Source organism: Mytilus trossulus, chromosome 3 (genome assembly GCF_036588685.1).
Source record: "Mytilus trossulus isolate FHL-02 chromosome 3, PNRI_Mtr1.1.1.hap1, whole genome shotgun sequence".
Classification (NCBI taxonomy): Eukaryota; Metazoa; Mollusca; class Bivalvia; order Mytilida; family Mytilidae; genus Mytilus; species Mytilus trossulus.
In genome coordinates, this window is record NC_086375.1 from 84,871,966 (window position 1) to 84,894,813 (window position 22,848).

General features: G+C 32.4%; 1 protein-coding gene across 1 annotated transcript; it reads right to left on the minus strand.

The window, feature by feature from the left end:
- Nucleotides 1-2,318: 2,318 nt before the first annotated feature.
- Nucleotides 2,319-22,834, minus strand: LOC134712687 (zinc finger B-box domain-containing protein 1-like). The gene is made up of 19 exons (XM_063574477.1): nt 22,642-22,834; nt 20,703-20,810; nt 18,855-18,968; nt 18,384-18,477; nt 17,846-17,891; nt 14,917-15,041; nt 14,224-14,319; nt 12,260-12,315; nt 11,699-11,964; nt 10,953-11,207; nt 10,158-10,276; nt 8,158-8,240; nt 6,907-7,290; nt 6,278-6,477; nt 5,438-5,705; nt 4,705-5,036; nt 4,102-4,227; nt 3,660-3,789; nt 2,319-3,131 (listed from the first exon to the last, which is right to left on the minus strand). The coding sequence occupies exons 2-19, from the start codon at nt 20,762-20,764 to the stop codon at nt 3,053-3,055; spliced, it is 2,835 nt and encodes a 944-aa protein (XP_063430547.1). The 5' UTR covers nt 20,765-20,810; nt 22,642-22,834; the 3' UTR covers nt 2,319-3,052.
- Between the last annotated feature and the right edge of the window lie 14 nt (nt 22,835-22,848).

Consider the following 22,848-nt stretch of genomic DNA (forward strand, 5'->3'; position numbering starts at 1 on the left):
CAACTTCATCAAAATCTACCTGAAGCGGGACAGACTGATGAACTAACTGAAAAACAGACGAACAGAACAGAAAACATAATGCCCTTCTACTATTGTGAGTGGGGCATTTAAAGGCTATAAACCACTGTTAAGTTATGCAATGTGAGTTGCTCATTGTTGAAGGCCATTTGATGATTGTAAACTTCTATGTCATTCAGATTACACTTGAGAGTTGTTTCATTTGCAATCATACCACATTGCTTATTTTTATATTAAACAAAAACTGAAACTAGATGGATGGATGTGTCGAAGGACACACACTTAAAAACTTAAAAAGCTTGGGCCTTATGTGGGAGATATTTTGTTGATTATATAGGGAATCACTGAAGCATAACTGGAGAGGGTCCTCCCTTAGGTCAGCCATGCAGTGGGGCCTTCTTATGCAATTAGCTGCCACCAGATTGTAATCCCTATGTCATTAATGTTACATGTAAATATGAATATCTCCTCATCAATAACATATTTTTTTCTTTTTCATCAGTATAATGATTTATGGAATATATTGTTTATAACTACCTTTTTTATGGATCTAGCATATACCACTTGATGTACATTTGGTAAGGAATTGTTGTATCCTGTTCTGTGTATATTTCTTAATCCTATTATTCAGAAAAAAGTTAAGATCAAGCTGAGGTCATATTGTGGGTTTTAAATTTAATTTCAATTTGTGATTCATCACCTTTGAAATCAACCATCAATCAATACCAACTCTCCCAAAAGATCTAAACCCATACCAAGCATTTAAGAACAAAACTTAACTGTTAAACATAGTAACCAATCACATTCTTGAAAACCTTGACGACAGGCCTTTGTTTAAAAAGTAAATATCAGGGGTTGGTCTAGGTAAGGGCGTAATGAAAAAAAAAAAAAAAAAAAAAAAACGATCGTTATAATCTGCTAGTATTGTATTGAATGATGGCAATTTATCATATTCATTAATTAAACACATACTCTGATTTCTTTTTATACTGATTCCCCAATCTGATTGGTAATCATCAACCGTAAAATTTCGTTTCTCGGAGTCCGGCGTGTTCGACTATGCAATTAGTATCCATTGTTGTTGATGAGCTAATTCAGCAACTTGATATGCGTTTTGGTCAAGAGGCTGTCTCTGTTGTTCGTGCCCTGTCAATTTTGCCTTTCCGAGTTCACCTTATCTCCGAAAAGATAGAGAAGGATGTTTATGATTATTACAATACTGATATGCCTTCGCCTGAAACATTCAGGCAAGAGATGAGACTCTGCAAGTCGTTTTGGGAAAATAAACTGGACAAACCAGAGTCAATAACATCAACCTTAACTGATGTAAGGGCATGCTCAACTTTATTTCCAAACATCATGAAAGTTCTCTTCTTAATTGCTTTGACGAGCGTCACGTCAAGCTCCACCTAAAGAGCTAACTCATCCCTTAAGTTGATCAAGAATGATTTGAGAAGCACCATGAAGGAGGATCGCCTAAATGCTCTGCTTCTTATATATTTTCACAGAGACATTAAACTTGATATTGATAAAATTATTGACGATTATGCCATGAGAAATCCACGTAAAATGGTTCTAATGAATCTACTCTAGTAATTGAAAATGAGAGTCTGTCAGTATTTTTCTGTGTTCATTTTAGGTTTTGCATCAAGGTTCATGTATACTAGAAATATGTATATTTCCACATTAAAGCAATACTCAGAACGAAGGATTTTTATTCTTCAGTGTTTATTTGTCTTGTATCATGTGTGTCGTTCAACGAAACCAGAACTTAATCAAAAATAGAGGGATTACTTCATAATTTGATGCTAAATTGTTGAAATTCAGGAGCTTCTGAGCTTCCCCATGGACCCTCAACCGTAATCACACCTCTCGTTCATAAAATCCTGGCCTAGGAATTGAAATGTTAAGTAACTCCTTATACCCTTCAGTTTGGAATTTCTCGTTATTGGTCTACTGCTGTTAAGATCCATCCAATCATTTTAATATACCATAGACAATAAATGGAGAGAACTCGGCACACCCTGACACTTTAACTATAAAATATACATGCTCTAAGTCAGGAACCGTTACATTTGTGCAATTCTCTATTATTTTATGTTTTTAAGCCAAAAAAAGGTCCAATTTTTTTTTCAAAATAGTTTATTCTACACCCCCCTTTCAAATATCCTGGACACGCCCCTGATTATAAAAACATATTTTCTTTGTTTCTATCCATTCCCTGATTAATACCATCACTAACCATTCTATTGTTAATGTACTACCTTTGTCTCTTTGCATGAACAACAAGTACATGTATGTTTAAACTTTATAAATAATTTAATCTTGAAGATATGTGTACACATTTAGCAAAACTAACAATTTACATAAACAACATTTGTTACAGACCATAAAAATGTATAAAAACTACTAGCATATCATCAATATTTCTTATATATTAAGTAAAATACACAATGCCTATGATTTAACACATGCATTTGAATACGCCAATTTGTACTCAACAAAGCTCAATAGTATTACCCAAAGACTAAACCTTCTTAATAACAATCAAATAATGGAGATCATAGAATCCGCCAAAGGCAGAAGCTCTTAGCATCCACCAAATCATAGTTATCATATCGAAAAATTTAAATTCATAGCATTTACCAAAGCTAAAAGCTCAAAATATCCACAAAAGAGTAGATCTTATGATTTCCATCAGATTCTAAATTCATAATTTGCAGCAAAGCACTAATTTCCAAATACCCACCAAAGCATGAAGTTCACAATATTCACCAACTTGAAGCTCAGAATATAGCTAAAAGCTTATAGTACAAACAGAAGCCTCAAGTTGGTTTATTATTTGTAGAAAACTATAAAAAAAAATCAGTATCCAGAAAAAAGCAAATTTTCTATTGATAGCAAATGAATCCATCAGCTTGAAATATATCATACGTCAAAGAAATGTAATATTCAATAAATTAAACTGAGCAGCACAATATTTTCATAACAGGAACTAAAATTGTTCATTTCTATAAATTGTCCAAATTTTGAATCAATGTAGGGCTTTAACATCCATTTCATCTACATCATGTTCATTGTCTGTGTTGATATCATCTGATAATTCATCTTCCCTGAAATACAAAGACATACCATCAAAATATTACAGAGTACCATCATATCTCACTAAAATTTACCTAAAGACACATGATAAAAGGGAAAGTGTACTAATGAAAGATAGTCAACTGTACAATGTATAATGAATCCAAATATGTATATAAATATATTAAGAAAGAAGAGTTAATTTCTCTGTCATTTTGGTCTCTTGTGGAGAGTTGTCTCATTGGCAATCATACCACATCACCTTTTTTATACTATACAATTTTATTGTTTCTACTATATCATGAATTGCTGTCCACACTCAATTTTGAGGAATTTGTGAATAACAATTAAAATCCTCTGACATTCTGGATTAAAATCTTTTGTGATGCAGGAATGGACACTTTATTTACATGAGAATTTGAGATTTGGAATTTATTTTCTCTGGAATTCTGGATAAGACCCTCTCCTACACCCTATCAAAACTTGAAACAGTCTTATATCATACTCTTGAAATTGAGAAGTGTCATTACAATGAAGGAATTAAGACTATCTAAACTCACCTGAGCCTTATGTTTATATCATATCCCTGGTCCTGTTGAGACATTCTACTAAATGACCTATGGCTATCTAAACTTCCTGTGCTATTTTGGTCATCTTCCAAAATACTCAGTCTTGATATCTGCCCATCAGCTTTTAAGAAATAAAATATACAGGTATTCTCAATTATAGCTTGAAGAATCATCTTGGTTTTATTTACAGGGGAAACATAGGAATAAATAGGAATACATAGGAATATATAGATCTTAGTGCTATCTAGAAATCAGCATCACTTGAACTATTGATCTTTTATACCAATCACTTTGTTGGCGTCAGACATTTTCTATTATGATTTAAAAAAATTAATGGAACCTTTGTGGTGTCCAAAATAATTGAGTCATGATTTTTTTAAGGGTAAAATAGTGATTTGGTCCAGTTTATCTAAAGATTATTTATATTCCTTACCTGTAACCCTACCAGACTGTGAAGCTAACTCCCATTCCAGTTTATCTAAAGTTTCTACATCTTCTATGTTTGACTTTTCCCTAGCACCAACTTCATCAAATTTACTTAAATTATCACCATCCACAACTGAAAATGAGGAGTTTATACATTTGATAGAGATCAGTATTATCATAATTCAAATGACATCAATTTACCATTCAAGTATCAGTTTTATAAATTTTCTAGTTTATGTCTGCACTATCAGAGCACCTTTATTACCCAGAGAACCAAAAATCATCAATCTATAATTCTATGTTTCTCTCCTGATTTATAACAGATTTTGATCTTGTTTTTCAGTAAAGAGCACATACATATTGTTTAAATGTCTTGTTCATGTCCTTTTTGTAATTTGTGTCTACCAATAACTGTCAGCTGAAAAAAAACACCCTTATTTTGACCAACTTATACGAGGGTCAAGACCGAATCCTTAGATTTTGAAGCTGAACTTATAGTCGGATAGACTTTTTCCTTGAGTTCCAACGGTATAAAGAGTTAATTCATTTCTTAATATTATCATAGGATCTCAATATCAAATTAAGCATTGAATTTATCGTACCAGCTTACCAATAGCTCTTGAAAGTCGTCCATCCTCTGCATGTGATGACCTTAGTCTACTCAGAGGTCGTGGTGTTTTAGATGTCTGACGTGGTGTTTGAGATGTCTGTGATGTTGGAACAGATGTTCTTTGTGACTCAGGACGTGGAGTTTTGGAAGATTTGGATTCAGTACGTTGAGTTCTGGGAGTTTTTGATCTAGGACGTGATGAGTTATTTTGTTTTGATGAAGGACGAGGTGTAATATCCTCTGACTTATTCTGTTGAGTTGATTGACTAGATTCTGATGGCATTTCTGGGAGAGTGGTGTCTCTTAACCAAGTATCTACACGACTCAAGGACCTAAAATAACAAAAGTTATATTTCATATAGTTCTAATGTGCTGGAAATTGGAAAAAACACTGTTAAAGTGTTGAAAGATGCTGAGGGAAAACAAAAATACAATATAATGGAAATAAATCATTTCAAATATCTAAAACATATGCCCTATGCAAGATTGGATTTTTTTTATAAAGTATGGAGGGTGTGATATTTTGCCATCAGTTCTGAACTCATAAAGCCCTCCCAGTTTATGCCAAGTCTATTTATCTGTCTTAATATGATGCCACAAATGTTTGCGTCAGAAAAAAACTCATCCATTCCTTATTTGGGGCCCTGACTCCAAGAGACATTATTGTAACTGAAATTATTGAAATACAAGGTGTAAAAAAATAAGGCATTATCTGTGTTGTAAAAGGACATACCTAGTTGTTGATGCAGGACTAATGTTTCCATCCACAACTTTCTTGGTTTCATTTTCTTCCTCATATTGTGCACTGTACTCAGACAGCATATTCCTTCCTTTTGCAGACCCTAGTCCATGAACCTCAGTTGTATTTTTGGCCTCTAGAATGGCTAATGGGTCCTCTGGCTCAGCCAGTCTGGGTGTTTCTATTGGTTGTATTGTTTCACTAGGAACAGCATCAGACAGACTTTTGTCTGGTTTCCATGACCTTGGAGACATACTGTAAACTGAAAGAGAAAGAAAAAAATTTATTACATTGAAAGAACTTGTCAAGATATAAAATAGGGATACTAGAACTTTTTTGCTATAAAATGAACTACTTGCAATAATTTAATAAAAAATTGCTCATGTCATTACAATTTTATTGTTGAAATTTGACATTGAACTAGCTTTCAATTGCCAAAATGTGTCTTTATGTATTTTGTTGTTTTGTGCTTTGATTTTATTCAATGAGTGAAGACCTTTCACACAGATTTTTTTCGTTTGTGCTTATGCTGATTTGTAAATCCACCATAAAAGGTTACACAAGGGTTGATTTTGATTGATGATTATGTCCCTTACCATGCAACTGTAATTTCATTGTTGTGGGTGGTTTCTGTCCCCCATATTTGTTTTCGTTCATTGTTCGTTGCCTTTCATAGCATACTAATTGTATGAGTTTTTTTCACTGTTGATGGCAATATAGTACCTGTAATTGTTCACATCTTTGTTCTTCTGTTGTAATGGATAGTTCATACCACATCTTTTTATTTTCATATTAAATATAAACTCCCGGTATAGTCTAGAAACAACAACTTACATGTATAACTTAATTTAAATTTTTCCTGGCCTGATTTTTTATGTTTTGATGGTGTCATGGTCCTTTCTTGTTCAGCAGGTTTGACACCAGCCATTAAGAAATCTCCTAGGCCTGAGGTGTAGGATGGCACATTATCATCTAATGGCAAGGAGGCAATCTGCTTCAAAGCATTACTAGGTTCCATGGTTAAATGGCTTTCACTGTAGGAATATAAAAACTATTTTATTTTACTTCAAATCAAATTTAAATACCTGAATTACATTTGTTTGCTATGTTCAACAAGCACTATGTCATTTTAGGTTGATATAATGTTCATCAATTTAAGGTATTATCGCTATTTTACAAAATTTTCCTTTGTTCTTACTGAATGATATATAATATACTTTCTCAGCACAGAGAAAATCAATCTCGTTGAGATGAGCAATATAATAATATATTATCTATTATCATATATATTATATAATCTATAAATATCAATTTATAGCCTCGTAAAAACTCAGTAACAAAAGTAAGATTAAAATTTAATAAACTGAAAAATTTTAATTAAGCGTTATCATTTTACTAAAGAATTAAAATTTCAATTCTAATGGAAACAGGAAAATCTAAATATTCATAATGTGAATTCTTACCCATTTAACCTTGAACTTGCTCTACTTTTTGCTCTGGATCCAGGTCTTGACTGGCTTGTTTTAGCTCTTGATACCGGTCTTGATGATGGGGGTCTTTGTTTTGCAGACGAAACTCTACTTCCTGTATCTGTTGAATTAGTTCCCTTCCCTGATGCTGAAGGTACCCTGTCAATGATTGGTGCTGAAGCACTAGATTTAACAGTTTCAAAGTTTTGTAAATTACTTTTTGAAGATTTCGGCCTTGTAGGAACTTCCATTTCTTCATTCTGATCATTGTGTTCATTGTATTTAAGGTTTTTTCCTGACTTTCCTCGTGCAGACTTTGGAAAATGTGGGGGTTTAGAATCATCAACATTCCGTGATCTTAATGGTAAATCTGTTGTTCTGAAAGTAATGAGTTATTGATAAAATATTGATGTATTTATTCAGCATGAAATTGTAGGAAATCAATTCATTTTTCATATTCAAACAAAATAAGATATAAAAGCGCTGTAATTTGCATTCAACACCAAATACTCATTTGTAGATTTATGCAAAACCACATTGTTCAAAGCCAATTGTAATATCTATATATACATTTATACACTTTTCATTCCTTGGCTGTGGAAATTAAAGAACCTTAGTGAGCACGCTCACATACCCCACGTCCCCACATTGTCATTGGAGAAATAAAATATGTGTAAGAAAAAAAAATTGCATCATAATTTCCTGTCAATATGCACATCTGCATGGTATGTCCTTATTATCTACAAAGTTTCATAATGTTGTGTGGTTTCAGAGGAGTTGAGACGACAAACTGTTGCAGTAGTACATTAAAGTAAATAAGTTCAAACTCCTAGAAAAAAATTTGAATCGCAATTTCCCGTCGATATGCAATACTACATAGTATGTCCTTATTATCTGAAAAGGTTTCGTGAAATTCTGTTGTGTGGTTTGAGAGGAGTTGCGATGACAAGAAACAGGACTGACGGACGGTTGGACGGGTCAAAAACATTATACCCTCCGCAACCCGTTGCGTGGGGTATAAAAAGAACGATCCATTAGCACACATGATAAACTTACAAAATTTTAAAGATAGTTTAATAAATATTTTGTAATACACATAATCATAAATTCTAATACTGAAGATAAAATAACCTAATTTCATTATTTTCGCATTATGATTTATATGTTTTTCAATTTGTACTCAGTCATATTTATACGTATTGATCATCATTTTCTTAGCCAATTATATGCATTACAGAAGCTTACCTTTGACTTTTAATTGCCCACATATCTGAATCATCAGCTTCTTGAACATTGCATGCTGTTGTCTCTTCAATATTATCTGATCTCTGAAGTTAAAAATATCACTCAGTTCAAGTAACAATACTATAAACTTATCAAAGATACTACCATTTTATCAACTATATCCTGACTTTTACCAAATCATTTTACCTTTTGCATATATACAGTTCTTGTCCTTTTTATATGAATAATTATATAAGTAAAAGATTACCTTTTTATTTAAACAATTTACTTTTTTATAAAATGGAATCACTTGGTTAACATTTTAAATCTTTCCCCTTCATTACACTTTAAGGACTTAATGAGCAATATTTCACAACTGCCATTTACAAAATATAGGTTCATATTTTTGTAAGGATTTCATGAATATTTCTATTCCAAATGTATTAGTTGATTTTTATTCCATAGACACAATTTCACAAAACACAGTAATTAGTTTCTCAACTTTATATAGATCATCGTTGGTCATCTCAGCGAAATTGACTTTCTCGTCTGAGCTGGTACAGCAAAAGTGAGAAAAGCAATCGTTTTAAGATGAACTATTATAGTCTGTTTATGGCTATCTTACCTATGATTAATTTAATTGACAACAGCATGTGCGTGTTGGTTTCTAGTGAAATTTTTTAGTATCAATCTACTGTGCGGAGACAGGAAATTATAAGTCAGTAAGATCAAAGGAAATTTTGTTCAAATAGCAATTATACTTAAAATACTAACAAATCCTCTGTATGTACCCTTCCCAAACCAGGAGCCTGTAATTCAGCAATTGTCGTTTGTTGGATGTGTAGCATATTGGTTTTTCATTCATTGTTTTGTAGATTAATCAGGAAATTAGTTTTCTTGTTTTACAATTGTCATTTTGAGGCCAATGATAGCCGACTATAGAGTATGGGTTTTGATCATTGATGAAGGTTTTACAGTGACCTATAGTTGTTAACTTCTATGCCATTTGGTCTCTGGTAGAGAGTTGTCTCATTGGTAATCATACCACATCTTCTTCTTTATAGTACTGTTGTCTTAGTACTTCTTTCAAAATTGTATGTAAAATATAAAATGCCATGATATTGATATAATAGATTTGTGAAACATTGGTAAACAAAGGTAAGTGAAATGACAAACTGCCATGTGAAACACAAAAACAAAATAAATACATTTACATAGTGAGGACTACTTACAAGTTCAACCGTGGATGATTTTTATATTAAATATATACAATCCAGAACCATATACATGATCAAAATGACAGTGAAAATATGTAACAGTAAATACCTGTTTTTCACTAGGAATCATTGAAATCATATATTGATCTATAGAACATTCAATACTAACATTTTGAACAAAAATTTCAGCTGAATCTTTTTTCTATAATTGATTTAAAAAAAATTAATCAAATTTCATTGAGAACTGCACCATACCAAATTACTTTTCCATCCTTACTACAGAATATGTTTACCATTAATCATACATCTTTATATAATTGGACAGTTTTAATATTAAAATAAAAAGAAAAGGCAAAAGGCATTTGCATTGTAAATGAAAACAGCAAAAAGGTGATGTGATGTGATAATAAAAGTGTGATAATCTGACACCAACTCATCACCTACCATTGATGCAGGTCTGTTGTGGATAACCTAATTAAAGAGGAGGGGTCATGTCATTAACACTGATTATAATTTAAAACGGATAATACATGTATATAAATCTACATCCCTTTTCATTAGATATGAACCAAAAAATTACAATTGCTCAGAGTTGAAGTAGCATGAATGTAAATTAAATACAAAATAAATGTCAAATGATTAATTTATGTATCAATGAATTTAACAGGCTGCAAAAATGCTCCTTAATTTTTATCATCTATTAATATTGTGTCCCTTATTTTTCAGATTATTCCAACCAACTTTTACACTTTGATAGCTTTTATTGATTATGAGAATCTGTGATTCAAAATACTCCATACAAACCTCATCATTCTGAATTTCTATTATAGAGATATTATCCTCATCATGTCTGGCAAGACTTAATGGCTGTTTAGATGTGGCTGCTTCATACAGAGCTCGGAACTCCACTCTTTCATAAGAAGCTACAACATAATATTGCTATCTATACTCATTACAACTTAATAACAATGATACAGTGTTAATATACATATATACTGTAGAAACATTTATTTTAACTTTTAAAATTACAATGATACAGAGTTAATATACATATATACTGTACAAACATTTATTTTCTTATGGTTAAAGTTTCGTGGTTTTGGTTTTATATAAGATTTCATGGGGATTTAATTTTGTGGTTTCCAGTAAATGGTACTGATATTATTATATTTAGATTAAATTTTCGTGTAGGTTTTAATTTCATGAATATATTCTTTCCACAAAATAAACGAAATTAAATCCTCCATGAAAATTTCTGCTTTTGCAGTATATATATAATAAACAGTTGTCTCATTGGCACTCATACCACATCTTCCTATATCTAATTAAGATCATTACCATATCAATCAAAGTTAACCACTTAAATTATCTTAGCTTAATCTACAATTAAAGAAAGCAGACATCTCTCAATCAAAGCTATAAGACTTTTTATCTTTACCTATACTCAAATATGTTCTAGACATTTAAAAATTGAAAGAAGTGTTTTTATCAATATTTTGAACATCAGCTGTACATGCTGAATGTAATGGTTTATAATTATCTAATTTGTATGTTATGGTGAGTTTTTTTTAGAGGGTTTGGTTTTTTTAACAGACTTACTATCACTGTCAAAACTATCCTCTCTTTCAGGGAATGACTGAATCCTTGGTGTAGTACGACCAGATTTGTATGTCCTAGGTGTAGTGGCATTACTGTCTAGTCTAGGAGTAGGTAAGCCATCAAGATCTGTTCTCCTATGTTTCTTCAGTAGAAGACGTTCAGCATAACTAAGACTATTAGTAAACTTGATATCAAGTTCTGGTGACTTGTCATTGGTACCTGTACTGTGGTCCATATGTTCAACATTATGATCCCCTAAACATAAAAACAAAATGAAATTAAATATGGTTCTTGACTTTTATGAAAATACAAAAAAAATACAGCTTAAATGAAACAGTAAATTACAGATAACAAATATGTGGAGTTTAGTGATTAAATAACAACTTAGAGATGTCAGTAAAATGTATGTATTCCTAAAAAATCAAGAATAGTATAAGAAAGTTATCAAAATTTTAAAAACTATAACCACAGAGTGAATGCAATGTTTCCCAGCAGAAAAACTAAGTGCATTTATAAGTAAAATATTTGGCCACTGCCTCCAACAGAATGTAGGATCGCAATGTCTAGCTTTTTCAACTAATGTCGAAGGCTCAACAAAAATCACTAGCAAAATCTCTGGAAATCTAAAAAAAGTTATCTGAATAGAAATTAATTCAAGATGAGTAATATTTTTTCAATATCTTACAAATAATGGAAACTTGTACGAGTTTTGGTGTGCTATTGATTTAGATTTTGTTATGTCATACTTGGAGTTTTTCTAGGAGAATGGCGTCTTGGTGTTATTGTTTTTGGTTTACTAGGGGTTTCCGAGGCTGCTTCACCAGTCCTCCAGGCCTGTAAAGCTTGTTGAAAGGCTACAGCATTCTCACTCTCATCATAAGTCCCATCTAACAATGATGGACCATCAAATGATCCACTAGCACCCTCTGGACTATTTCTATCACGCTGATGAATATTCATTGTATGTAAATTAACAGCACCTTCTGCAGACTGGTACCCATTCTGGTATTCCCTGTTATGGAGAGTATAAGCATATTTTACAAGTTTTAGTTTACAATAGTTTGGTTATATATCAAATAGCACACACTTGACTGGACTGATATAATAGATTTCCTTAATTCTATGCTATATTGGTGAAGAAAATTATCTTTTAGTGGAAAATATTTGATAATTTAAAAGGTAAAATTGATTTTGATACATGTATGCTCAGCATCAAACATGGTCTTGTAAACTGATGTCATACAACAATGAGTGTCATTCACGACACAAACAAGTTATTTCTTTTCAATGAATTTGAATTACATTACCTATTAGATGGTGGTGGTGTTGGTCTAGGTGACATACACTGTCTTGGTCCTGAAGCCTGTAATCAAAAATATTGTTCACTTGAATATTAAATTACCATGGAACAAATAAAAAATTTATAAACACATGCCTTTGTTTATTTTTGGTATAACTGTTTGAACCCCTAGACCATTTATAAGAAGTTTCATTCCTGTTAAAACGACAGATTATAAAATTAATAAATACCCTCTGATAGCTATAAACTTAGGAATCTTTATAGATTGGCCTATTTTATTGACACTTGTCGGAGATAGAATGTTGCCCTCGAGATGACTGCTATCTCTTTTTGGTTTAAACTTAGTTGGGATTATCTTTTTTTGTGGGAATTTTTTTTTGTGGATTGAGGTAAACTTACATTTTTAGTAGATATTTAATTCATGGTTTAAAAAATCGATGTATTCATTCCTGTAGAATATTTGTAATTTGTTGAACATTGAAATTTGTAGTACCACTGCAGGGCTCACACTACTTCAGAATTATAGGGAGAAGTGACTTCTCTTTTTGAAACTGATAGGGAGAAGTGGTGAGATTTGAAAGAGAAGTGCTCATTCGCGCGGTGCGCTACAATGTTTGGATTTTACTGTATTATAAAAGGTCATTTGTAAATAATGTTCTTTTTATATTGTTCAATTCATACCCGAGTGTTCAAATAAAGTAACATTTCAAATTAAAAGTTGTTTAAAATTTAATATGGTCCTTGTGAGAAACTACCAGCTAAATGTCTAGCACTAAAAAAAAATTTTTTTTTTAAAAGGTAAAGAATTTATAATATATCAATTACAATTAAATTAAAAACTATCTTATGAATGAAATCAGTGTTTCTCATCAAAAGATATATAAAGGTAAGCTGGGCCATAATATATTGATATTAGAGTAATAGTCTAAGAGTTAAGCAACTTTACAATAGTTTACAACAATCCATATAAATTATAGGGAATTATATACACCAATCAATGATGAGTTTATTTAGATGGAACCAAAAGTCTTTTAATGCGTGTGAAATGCGTAGTTTTTCCTTTTGAGATCAATTTTCTTCTGTCAGCTGTTCCATCCGTGCGTCCGTAGTAATTTTTGTAAAAATACGGATTTCAGTCATAGTTGGTTCGCTTCCGATCTGTAGTTTAGAAATCGGACAATGGTGGACGATTGCAAGAAAATTTACAAAAATAAACGATGTTTGACAAGTTATTTGGAAAGGATCATGACGTTTTTAATGCAATAAATGGATTGAACATTTACTGGGGGGAACTTTTATCAAGTTTAAATGAAGTAACAAACTTATTTTGCAGCTGAAAGTTAGGTTGATGAACGTTTTCGAGTAACAATTAAGCACCGGAACTTTCGGAAGTGCACCAAGTGATAAAATGTTGTATTTTTATCAAATTACTTGCTACACACTGCAAAAACGATGCTTCAACCTCATTTCATAAGATTATTAATCCTTTATGTCTAAATTTCTTTAATTATCAATAAAAAGTTGATGTTTCATCAACTTGGTAAAAATTGAAAATGTCCGATGACGGCAGCGACTGAAAGTGAGTATCGTTAACAACAGGCGACTTGTCTTCGCTTTTGGGGGTCGGGGAAAGCGAAGTGACGGTCGGGAAAGCGACTTCTTCGCCCAAGTCGCCTGGTAGCGTGAGCCCTGCACTGTACCCAAAAAATACATTAATTTGGTAAATACACAGTCTATTACTTTCCATTAAAGATTATATTTAAGTTTTTATTTCATATGTGTATAACTGAACCATTGATGAGTCTATATTTGTGGATGTTTTATCATTATTTCAAAAACTCATCTTTTTTAAGTATTTGCCACAAACAAAAACTTAAACTTCATGCTTGGTTTTGAATTATTCAAATCCAATTGCTATAATCATGATACATTGTAATAACAATGTATATTATAAAAGTGAAATGTACTCACTGACAAAGGTACGGATCTGTGTTTCTTTAAAGCTCCTTTTAAATGAAAAGCTGCAAAACACTGGGCACAATAAGCTTCTGAACACTGGACACAGGACTACAAAACAAAGATATTTGTCTATAAAACATAATGAATATTTTGACAAAGTTAAATTTAAGCAGTCTGTTTTGTGCAGGAAGATGTAATAAGCATGAACTACAACATTTGAAATTCTTCCAATAACTGACCCAGAAATAACCTGAACGATAGTAGATTCTTATATTTTGTGCTTTTAAAACACCAAAACCAATGGTACAGATTTGTATTTCTGGACCTCATCTTAAAGTCAGAGTTAGGTTGTCATTTCGAAGCAAAAACTCACCACACAATGAGTTCCAAACAACCCCTATAAATTGTTTGATAAGACTGATGAAGAATATTAGTAAATGATAGCTAAGGAGAAGGCTTCATATCATATTAGACCACAATGATGTGTCCCGTAAAAAAATCTCTAAAGATAAATAAATTCTTAAACCATAGTTACAAAAAAAAAATTAAGTTAACCACACAAATATTATATAACTTTACACCTAAAACAGTAGGTAAATTCTTATTAAAATAATTTGTGAAATATGGTTGTCATCATTTATGTTTGTATTGTGTACGTTTTTTATACTCAAGTAAATACCCCTGTACTGAACATGCTACACTTACCACCATAGCCCTTTTCTCTTCACACTGTCCACATTTAGGTCCTTTGATCTTTTCTCTAGGAGTATTAAGACTTTGTTTAGCTAAGTGACCAAATGTTCCTGGCTGACTAGATCTTTCAGGGATATCTGGACAGAAAACATATATATTTTAATTGACAATTTAAACTATGACAGATTTTCTAATCAAACTAGAGGCTCTAAAGAGCCTGTGTCGCTCACCTTGGTATATGTGAATTAAACAAAGGAAGCAGACAGTTCATGACAAAATTGTGTTTAGGTGATTGTGATATGTTTGTACATCTTACTTAACTGAACACTCTTGCTGCTTACAATTATCTCTGTCTATAATGAACTTGTTCGTGTAGTTTCAGTGGAACAATGTTAGTAAAAATTTACAAATTTTATGAAAATTGTTAAAAATTGATTATAAAGGACAATAACTTCTTAGGGGGTCAATTGACCATTTTGGTCATTTGACTTATTTTTGAGACTTAAATTGCTGTACATTATTGCTGTTTACAGTTTATCTCTATCTATAATAATTTTCAAGAAAATAACCCAAAACAGCAAAATTTCCTTAAAATTACCAATTTAGGGGCAGCAACCTAAAGACGAGTTGTCCGATTCATCTAAAAATTCAGGGCAGATAGATCTTGACCTGATCAATATTTTCACCTCTTGTCAGATTTGCTCTAAATGCTTTGGTTTTTGAGTTATAAGCCAAAAACTGCATTTTACCCCCATGTTCTATTTTTAGCCGTAGCGGCCATCTTGGTTGGTTAGCCTGGTCACAAAACAAAATTTTAAACTAGATAGCCTAATAATGATTCTGGATATGTTTGGTAAAATTTGGCCCAGTTGTTTCAGAGGAGAAGATTTTTGTAAAAGTTAACTAAGATTTACGAAAAATGGTTAAAAATGGACTATAAAGGGCAATAACTCCTAAAGGTGTCAACTGACCATTTTGATTACGTTGACTTATTTGTAAATCTTACTTTGCTGAACATTTTTTCTGTGTACAGTTTATCTCTATCCATAATAATATTCAAGATAATATCCAAAAACAGCAAAATTTCCTTAAAATTACCAATTCAGGGGCAGCAACCCAACAACAGGTTGTCCCATTCATCTTAAAATTTCAGGGCAGATTGATCTTGACCAGATAAACAGTTTAACCCCATGTCAGATTTGCTCTAAATGCTTTGGTTTTTGAGTAATAACCAAAAACTGCATTTGACCTCCATGTTCTATTTTTAGCCATGGCGCCCATCTATGTTTGATGCTGGGTCACTGGACACATTTTTTAAACTTAATACTCCAAAGATGATTGTGACCAAGTTTGGATTAATTTGGGCCGGTAGTTTCAGAAGATTTTTGTAAAGATTATGGAGATTTACGAAAAATGGTTAAAAATTGACTATAAAGGGCAATAACTCCTAAAGGGGTCAACTGACCATTTTGGTCATGTTGACTTATTTGTAAATCTTACTTTGCTGAACATAATTGCTGTTTACAGTTTATCTCCATCTATAATAATATTCAAGATAATATCCAAAAACAGTAAAATTTCCTTAAAATTACCAATTTAGGGGCAGCAACCCAACAATGGGTTGTCTGATTCATCTGAAAATTTCTGGGCAGATAGATCTTGAGCTGATAAACAATTTTACCCCATGTCAGATTTGCTCTAAATGCTTTGGTTTTTGAGTTATAAGCCAAAAACTGCGTTTTACCCCTATGTTCTATTTTTACCCATGGCAGCCCATCTTGGTTGGTTGGCTGGGTCAAAAAACACAAATTTTAAACTAGATACATCAATGATGATTGTGGCTAAGTTTGGTTTAATTTGGCCCAGTAGTTTCAGAGAAGAAGATTTTTGTAAAAGATCATGGAGATTTACGAAAAATGGTTAAAAATTTACTATAAAGGGCAATAACTCCTAAAGGGGTCAACTGACCATTTTGGTCATGTTGACTTATTTGTAAATCTTACTTTGCTGAACATTATTGCTGTTAACAGTTTATCTCCATCTATAATAATTTTCAAGAGAACAACCAAAGACAGTAAAATTTCCTTAAAATTACCAATTTAGGGGCAGCAACCCAACAATGGGTTGTCTGATTCATCTGAAAATTTCAGGGCAGATTGATCTTGACCTGATAAACAATTTTACCCCTTCTGATTTGCTCTAAATGCTTTGGTTTTTGAGTTATAAGCCAAAAACTGCATTTTACGCCATGGTGGCCAACTTGGTTGGTTGGCCGGGTCAAAAAACACAAATTTTAAACTAGATACATCAATGATGATTGTGGTCAAGTTTGGTTTAATTTTACCCAGTAGTTTTAGAGGAGAATATTTTTGGAAAAGTTAACGATGTCGGACGCCAAAGGATGAGAAAAGCTCACTTGGCCTTTTAGGCCAGGTGAGCTAAAAAGTTTTTCAAAAAGGTTTAAGACAATTGATTGTGGCTTATGGGAGGGTTGAGTGCCTGCAAATTTGTTCAATTCCTACTACATTCTGTTTTTGCTTGTACAGTGAACAAAGTCAGGAGCTTGTAATTTTGTGGATGTCCTTGGTTGCTGTATATCATATGGGTCTTTCATTCATTGTTCTGTGCATAGTTTTCTTGTTTAATTTTATTAACATTTTTCATTTCATGCCTTTTATATCTGACTATGCAGTATGGGTTTTGCTCATTGTTGAAGAGTTTACGGTGACCTATAGTTGTTCACATCTATGTTATTTGGTCTCAAATGGAGATTAGTCTCATTGGCATCGTACCACATCTTACTTTTATATCTACCTCCAGTGGCAAAAGTTTTAAAAGGTGATCATTACTGACAATCTATAGAGCTCCAATGCAATCTGAATTAGCATGTAACTTTTGGGAAATATCAATTTCGATACATGTATTTATATATCATCTTTACCTAATGGAGAATCTTTAAGAACTTTTACTTTTCTTTTTGAAGGATCCTGTAAATAAGAAAAACATAAATAATATAAGTTATTTAGTTTGCAGCAATTTGTTGTCTTATACACTTATTCTTTAATTAGAATTTTTAGTCTTATTCAGATGATTCTTTTGGTATATGTTGTGACTTTCCATAGTTCCAACTCTTACCTTAATCTGAAGACCTTTTCTTAGCTCCTACATATACTACAATTTTGAACTTTAGACCTTTCCAAATTCCCACTCTAACCTTGAACTTTAAACCTTTCATAAATTTTGCTGTCTTTTCTTTAGTTGATTTTGTTGATTTATTGAGTACATGTAATAGAGCTAAGATTGAAGATGAGTGTCTTTACAGTACTGTTACTGTACAAACCTAATATAGTTCTGTTTGTTTGAGTACATTAGATAGACCATAGATTGGGGATAAGTTGTTTTACTGTAGATACCTTTAATGGACGATTTTGTTTATTGAGTACATTAAATAGAAGACATATAAAATTGACTGTAGATACCTTAGATGATTTTGTTGGTTTGTTGAGTACATCAGTGGCATAACTATTTAATTTTCCTGTTTGTCCTCTACTCCAAAATCCACCACCTTGATTCCTGAAAAATATATAAATTCAATTGTATTCAATTGAGCACCAAAAATAAATTTGAAGGCAATTATTTAAATTGTGTCAATGTATTTTACGTCGGCCTTTTACACCACAAGGTCATGATATACAATTTTTTTGAATAACTGAGTAGAGTGATACAGACAGAGGAAAGACCTATAAATATAACTTGTGTTTTGTCTAGTTGCTGTCCTATTGAAGTTTCTCCTTCCTCTTCTCTTATCTACATTGAGATGATCAGTTAACTAATTGATAACAGTTTAAATTATTTCATGTCACTGTTTCAATCTAAAAACCTAAATGATATAAAGACCTGTTCCACCCAAAAATGAGGAAAAAAAATCATTGGAGCATTTTTTTACATACTCTCTTTCTTCCTTCTCTCTATTCATAGCCATCCTCAGTTCCTTTAACTTTTCTTCCATCTTCCTACTTTCTGTTTCAAGTTTCTTTGTTTCATCTTTTGCTCTCTTCACATTGCTGTAAAGAAACAATATAAAAGATTATCAGCAGTCTAAATACATTTGTAAATGTTTATCAATTATATATTATAAGAAACACATTAACACTGATGACGGTAAATGGCATCAACAGAACAGATGCTAATAAATAAAAACATAAAATTACAATAAAAATGTAACAGTAACATAATTTACATTATTCTTACAAATTTAAACAGGTGTTGAAGACAAAGTTAATTGAGATTTATTATTTGAAGTGAATCATTGAAAACTAAATAGACAATATCTTATACAAACTGCTTAAGTAATATGCATAATTAAAAAAAAAAACGTTTTAGGGACAATATCAATTCAAACTTCATGTTAAAGTTTTGGAAGCAAAATGCATGTTTAAATAAAACATTTTACACAATAGACCACTTTTCGAGTTTGTCCGTCGCCTGCAAACACTTATTAATCATGCACGCCTTTATGATGTCATTTACCAGATGAAGAGGATTGCCTGTATCCAGGGGTCGAATTTAAACTTTTTTGTGTACTGGCCAGCCGGACCAGTGGACTGAAAACTCTACTGGCCCGACTCCAAATCTACTGGTCCTGCAAAAATGACATTAATTTGACAAACACTAATATAAATGACAGATGTTTAATTTTGATGCTTTCGTTTACATAAGTTAGACAGTAACAAAGGAATAGTCTTTATTCTGATTTTGATAAAGGCTTTGGTAATCTCAATGATTTTCTTTATCAAAATCAGGATCAAGGACAGAAAAAATATCAACATTGTCTTCCACGTCATCCCAATCCTCACGACGACCATAGGGTGACTGACTATGTCGTCTGGAGCGCTGTCCAGAAATATTTCACATTTCAATAGCCGGGACTGGATCAAATGATGCCATATCTTCAGCATGTTCAGTGTGAAACATAATGAATAAAAGATCTGATAAAACAGTTGGACGCAATTTTGATCGCCAATCATTCTTTACAGGTTTGATCTCAGAAAACCCCCTTTCTGGAATCCCCCTTTCTGCATTAGCAGAATGAGCAGGAAGGGACAGGATTAAATTATCATTATTTTTTTTGTCTGGCGGTTTAACTCCTTCCAAAAATTTCCACATTTTATCTTGTTGTGAAGGACGCTCACCCGTGATATTAATCAACTTGATCAATTGTAATACCCCCAGTACCGTGTTATTGATTTCACAGGTAAATTGTTTTGTAAACAAACGGAGATTGCGATGCTATTAGTGATTTTATAGAAAAATTTCTACTGGTCCGCCGGACCACCAGCTGACAAAATCTACTGGTCCGAGGCAAATTTTACTAGTCCTGGAATACCGGACTAGCGCTAATTTCGACCCCTGTCTGTATCCCTGCACTATAGACATTCATCAAGTGTCTAAGTGATCGTCATTGTGCAAGATAAACTTGAAATAAGATTTGTTCTGTAGGTACTTATATAATTATTCACAATTCCCTAATGACGGCAGTGGTGAAAGACGATTATGTGAATTCAATTTGCCGAATAATTCGTGCAAAATAGCTGTTTAATTTCCCAACCACTTGCTCAACATTGGAATGAACATGACAACACCCTGAAACGCACAAATGATGTTCACTAAAACCAGAGTTTTTGACGGAAATGCATCAAACTCGAAAGTTGTATATTGACAATACTCATTTTAACTGTTATCTTTTTAGATATTAGGGTAACACTTCAACAATAAAACTGTTAAAATAAGATACATACTGCTGTTTAAGTCTAACAGACACATCTTCTTTCTTTGCAGTGTTGATATTGAATGCGGACATCTTTATAGTTTTCTGACTTTACTTTCCTAACTTGAAATCTGTCAGTCTGTAAAAAATAATCATCAGTAAATTACTCATGAAGTCCTTTCTTTTTATTTTCCTCCATCGAAAATGATATATATAGATATATAACAAAAGTAACATATATGTTTCTCAACAAAACACACAAAATCCTACAGTAGGAAATTTTAAAATTGTCAAGAAAAAGAAATGTAAAAAAACAATGCAACCACAATTGGTTTTCCTGTTTGTAGGGTTTTACACTTAAGTCATTTTTGGGGCCCTTTAAAGCTTGCTGTTTGGTGTGAGCCTTAAGGCTCCGAAGTAGAGGCTGTACTTTGACCTGTAATGATTTACGTTTACCAATTGTGACTTAGATGGAGAGTTGTCTCATTGGTTATCAAGCAAGATCTTCAAATATCTATTGATTTCAAATCTGAAATGGTATTTTTTCCATGTCTAAAATCTTGCCAAAAATTGGGTTGATTCAATTTGAATTAAAAACAATCACTTAATGATCCCAGGCATGCCAGGATTTCAATTAGTTGTGGTCTGAAGTTCCAAGCGTATCAGATTTACAGTTGGACTTCCAATTTGGTTAAAGGGGGAGGGGGAGGGGGATTGTTCTAGGATCCCACTTATTGCTTATTGTTTAATGAGAATCCTGTTCCTCGCTTATAGTTTGGTGAGAATCCTGTATCACGCTTTTTATTATCATAGTATAAGGTAAAAAAATAAAAATTAAAAAAAAAGTTTGGGAAAATTTCTAGTGTCAGAACTCAAAACCATTAACTTTTTTTGTCTGACTTATCCCCGCATCTGCACAGAAATCTGCTTCTTTTTTCCGGTCTTGTTTGCCTGGGACTTTGTCAACATATCAACAAATATAGTAAGAAACTCATTTCTAATTCACTTTTAATAATTGTTTGATGTAAAAAAAAATGATACCTGATGACAACGTTTTTTTGTTTACATTGAATATGACGCCATAACTTGAATGACGTCACAACTAAAATCCCAAACAACAGAACCAAAATTGGAAACGTTACGGTATTTATGTTTCTTTTACAAACATGTTTGAATTAAAAAAAATAATTCATACAAACTTCGTCCCCATTCACAGGTAATGCCTGCCTCATATTAGCGCAGGTTATTTCCCGTGTCCCACTGGACTTCGTTTCTTGTTTTCAAGCTTAATCATTTGACTATCACTTGTCACACTTAGAAAAAATCTGCCAAGCTTGGTCAAGCTTATTATAATTAGACCCCAAATGAGACCTACCCTGAAAAAAATATATTCATCAACCCCCAAAAATGTGAATAAAATTAAGTGAATATTTCTCGACAAACCCGTCCTTATTCAACTCTTCCTGCGATAATTTTTATACTAAAAAAATTCTGGACAACCCATCCCTTAATTTTATTGTTTTTTATTACAGTTAAAAATATATATTAAACACTTCTAACATGAGTGCTAATTTGACTATATCAAGTGCTGATTTAACCAGGTGCCAATTTGACTAGGTGCCGATTTGACTATACCTGGTGCCGATATGACCAGGTGCCGATTTGACTAGAATTCAATTCCACAGCCAGGCCGTGACGGGTCTTATTACCAGAAAGTTAACCTTCCCCAAACATAATACAATGCAAACAAATAAAACATACTAAACTCACACATTCACCTGATTCGCTCAGCCCTCAAAGTAAAGAAAAAGTGCAGAACTACGACACAAATTATTAAAAATTTATTCAATCAAGAGTACAATGTTTGGACCTTTCATCCTGGCACTTAACTGTTAACTCAAAAGTGCCGTACTTTTCACTGATTTATTTTAATTTAACCCCTGGATCCTGTTATCAAAGGCTAACGTTACCTAAATTTCTCCTCAAAACTTCATTTTACCGGATATCCAAGGTAAATATTTGGAAAGTCTCGCGAGAAAAATGGAGATCTCACTCCGCGTTTATAAGACGCTTAAGATTTGAAAACGTACTTAATTTAAGATTAAATTGTGGGCTTATCAGCTGATTATATCATTGTAATCCATTGCATATAAAATTTCATCAGCACATATATATTG

What these genes read in the sequence shown, in the direction of transcription:
- LOC134712687 (XM_063574477.1), bottom strand. Translation starts at nt 20,764, where the DNA reads ATGTCCGCATTCAATATCAACACTGCAAAGAAAGAAGATGTGTCTGTT. An exon ending in TCTGTTAGACTTAAACAGCA is followed by an intron (nt 18,969 to 20,702) that starts GTATGTATCTTA and finishes GTTTCTTTACAG; the next exon opens with CAATGTGAAGAGAGCAAAAG. An exon ending in GGATAGTTTTGACAGTGATA is followed by an intron (nt 10,277 to 10,952) that starts GTAAGTCTGTTA and finishes ATTATGTTGTAG; the next exon opens with CTTCTTATGAAAGAGTGGAG.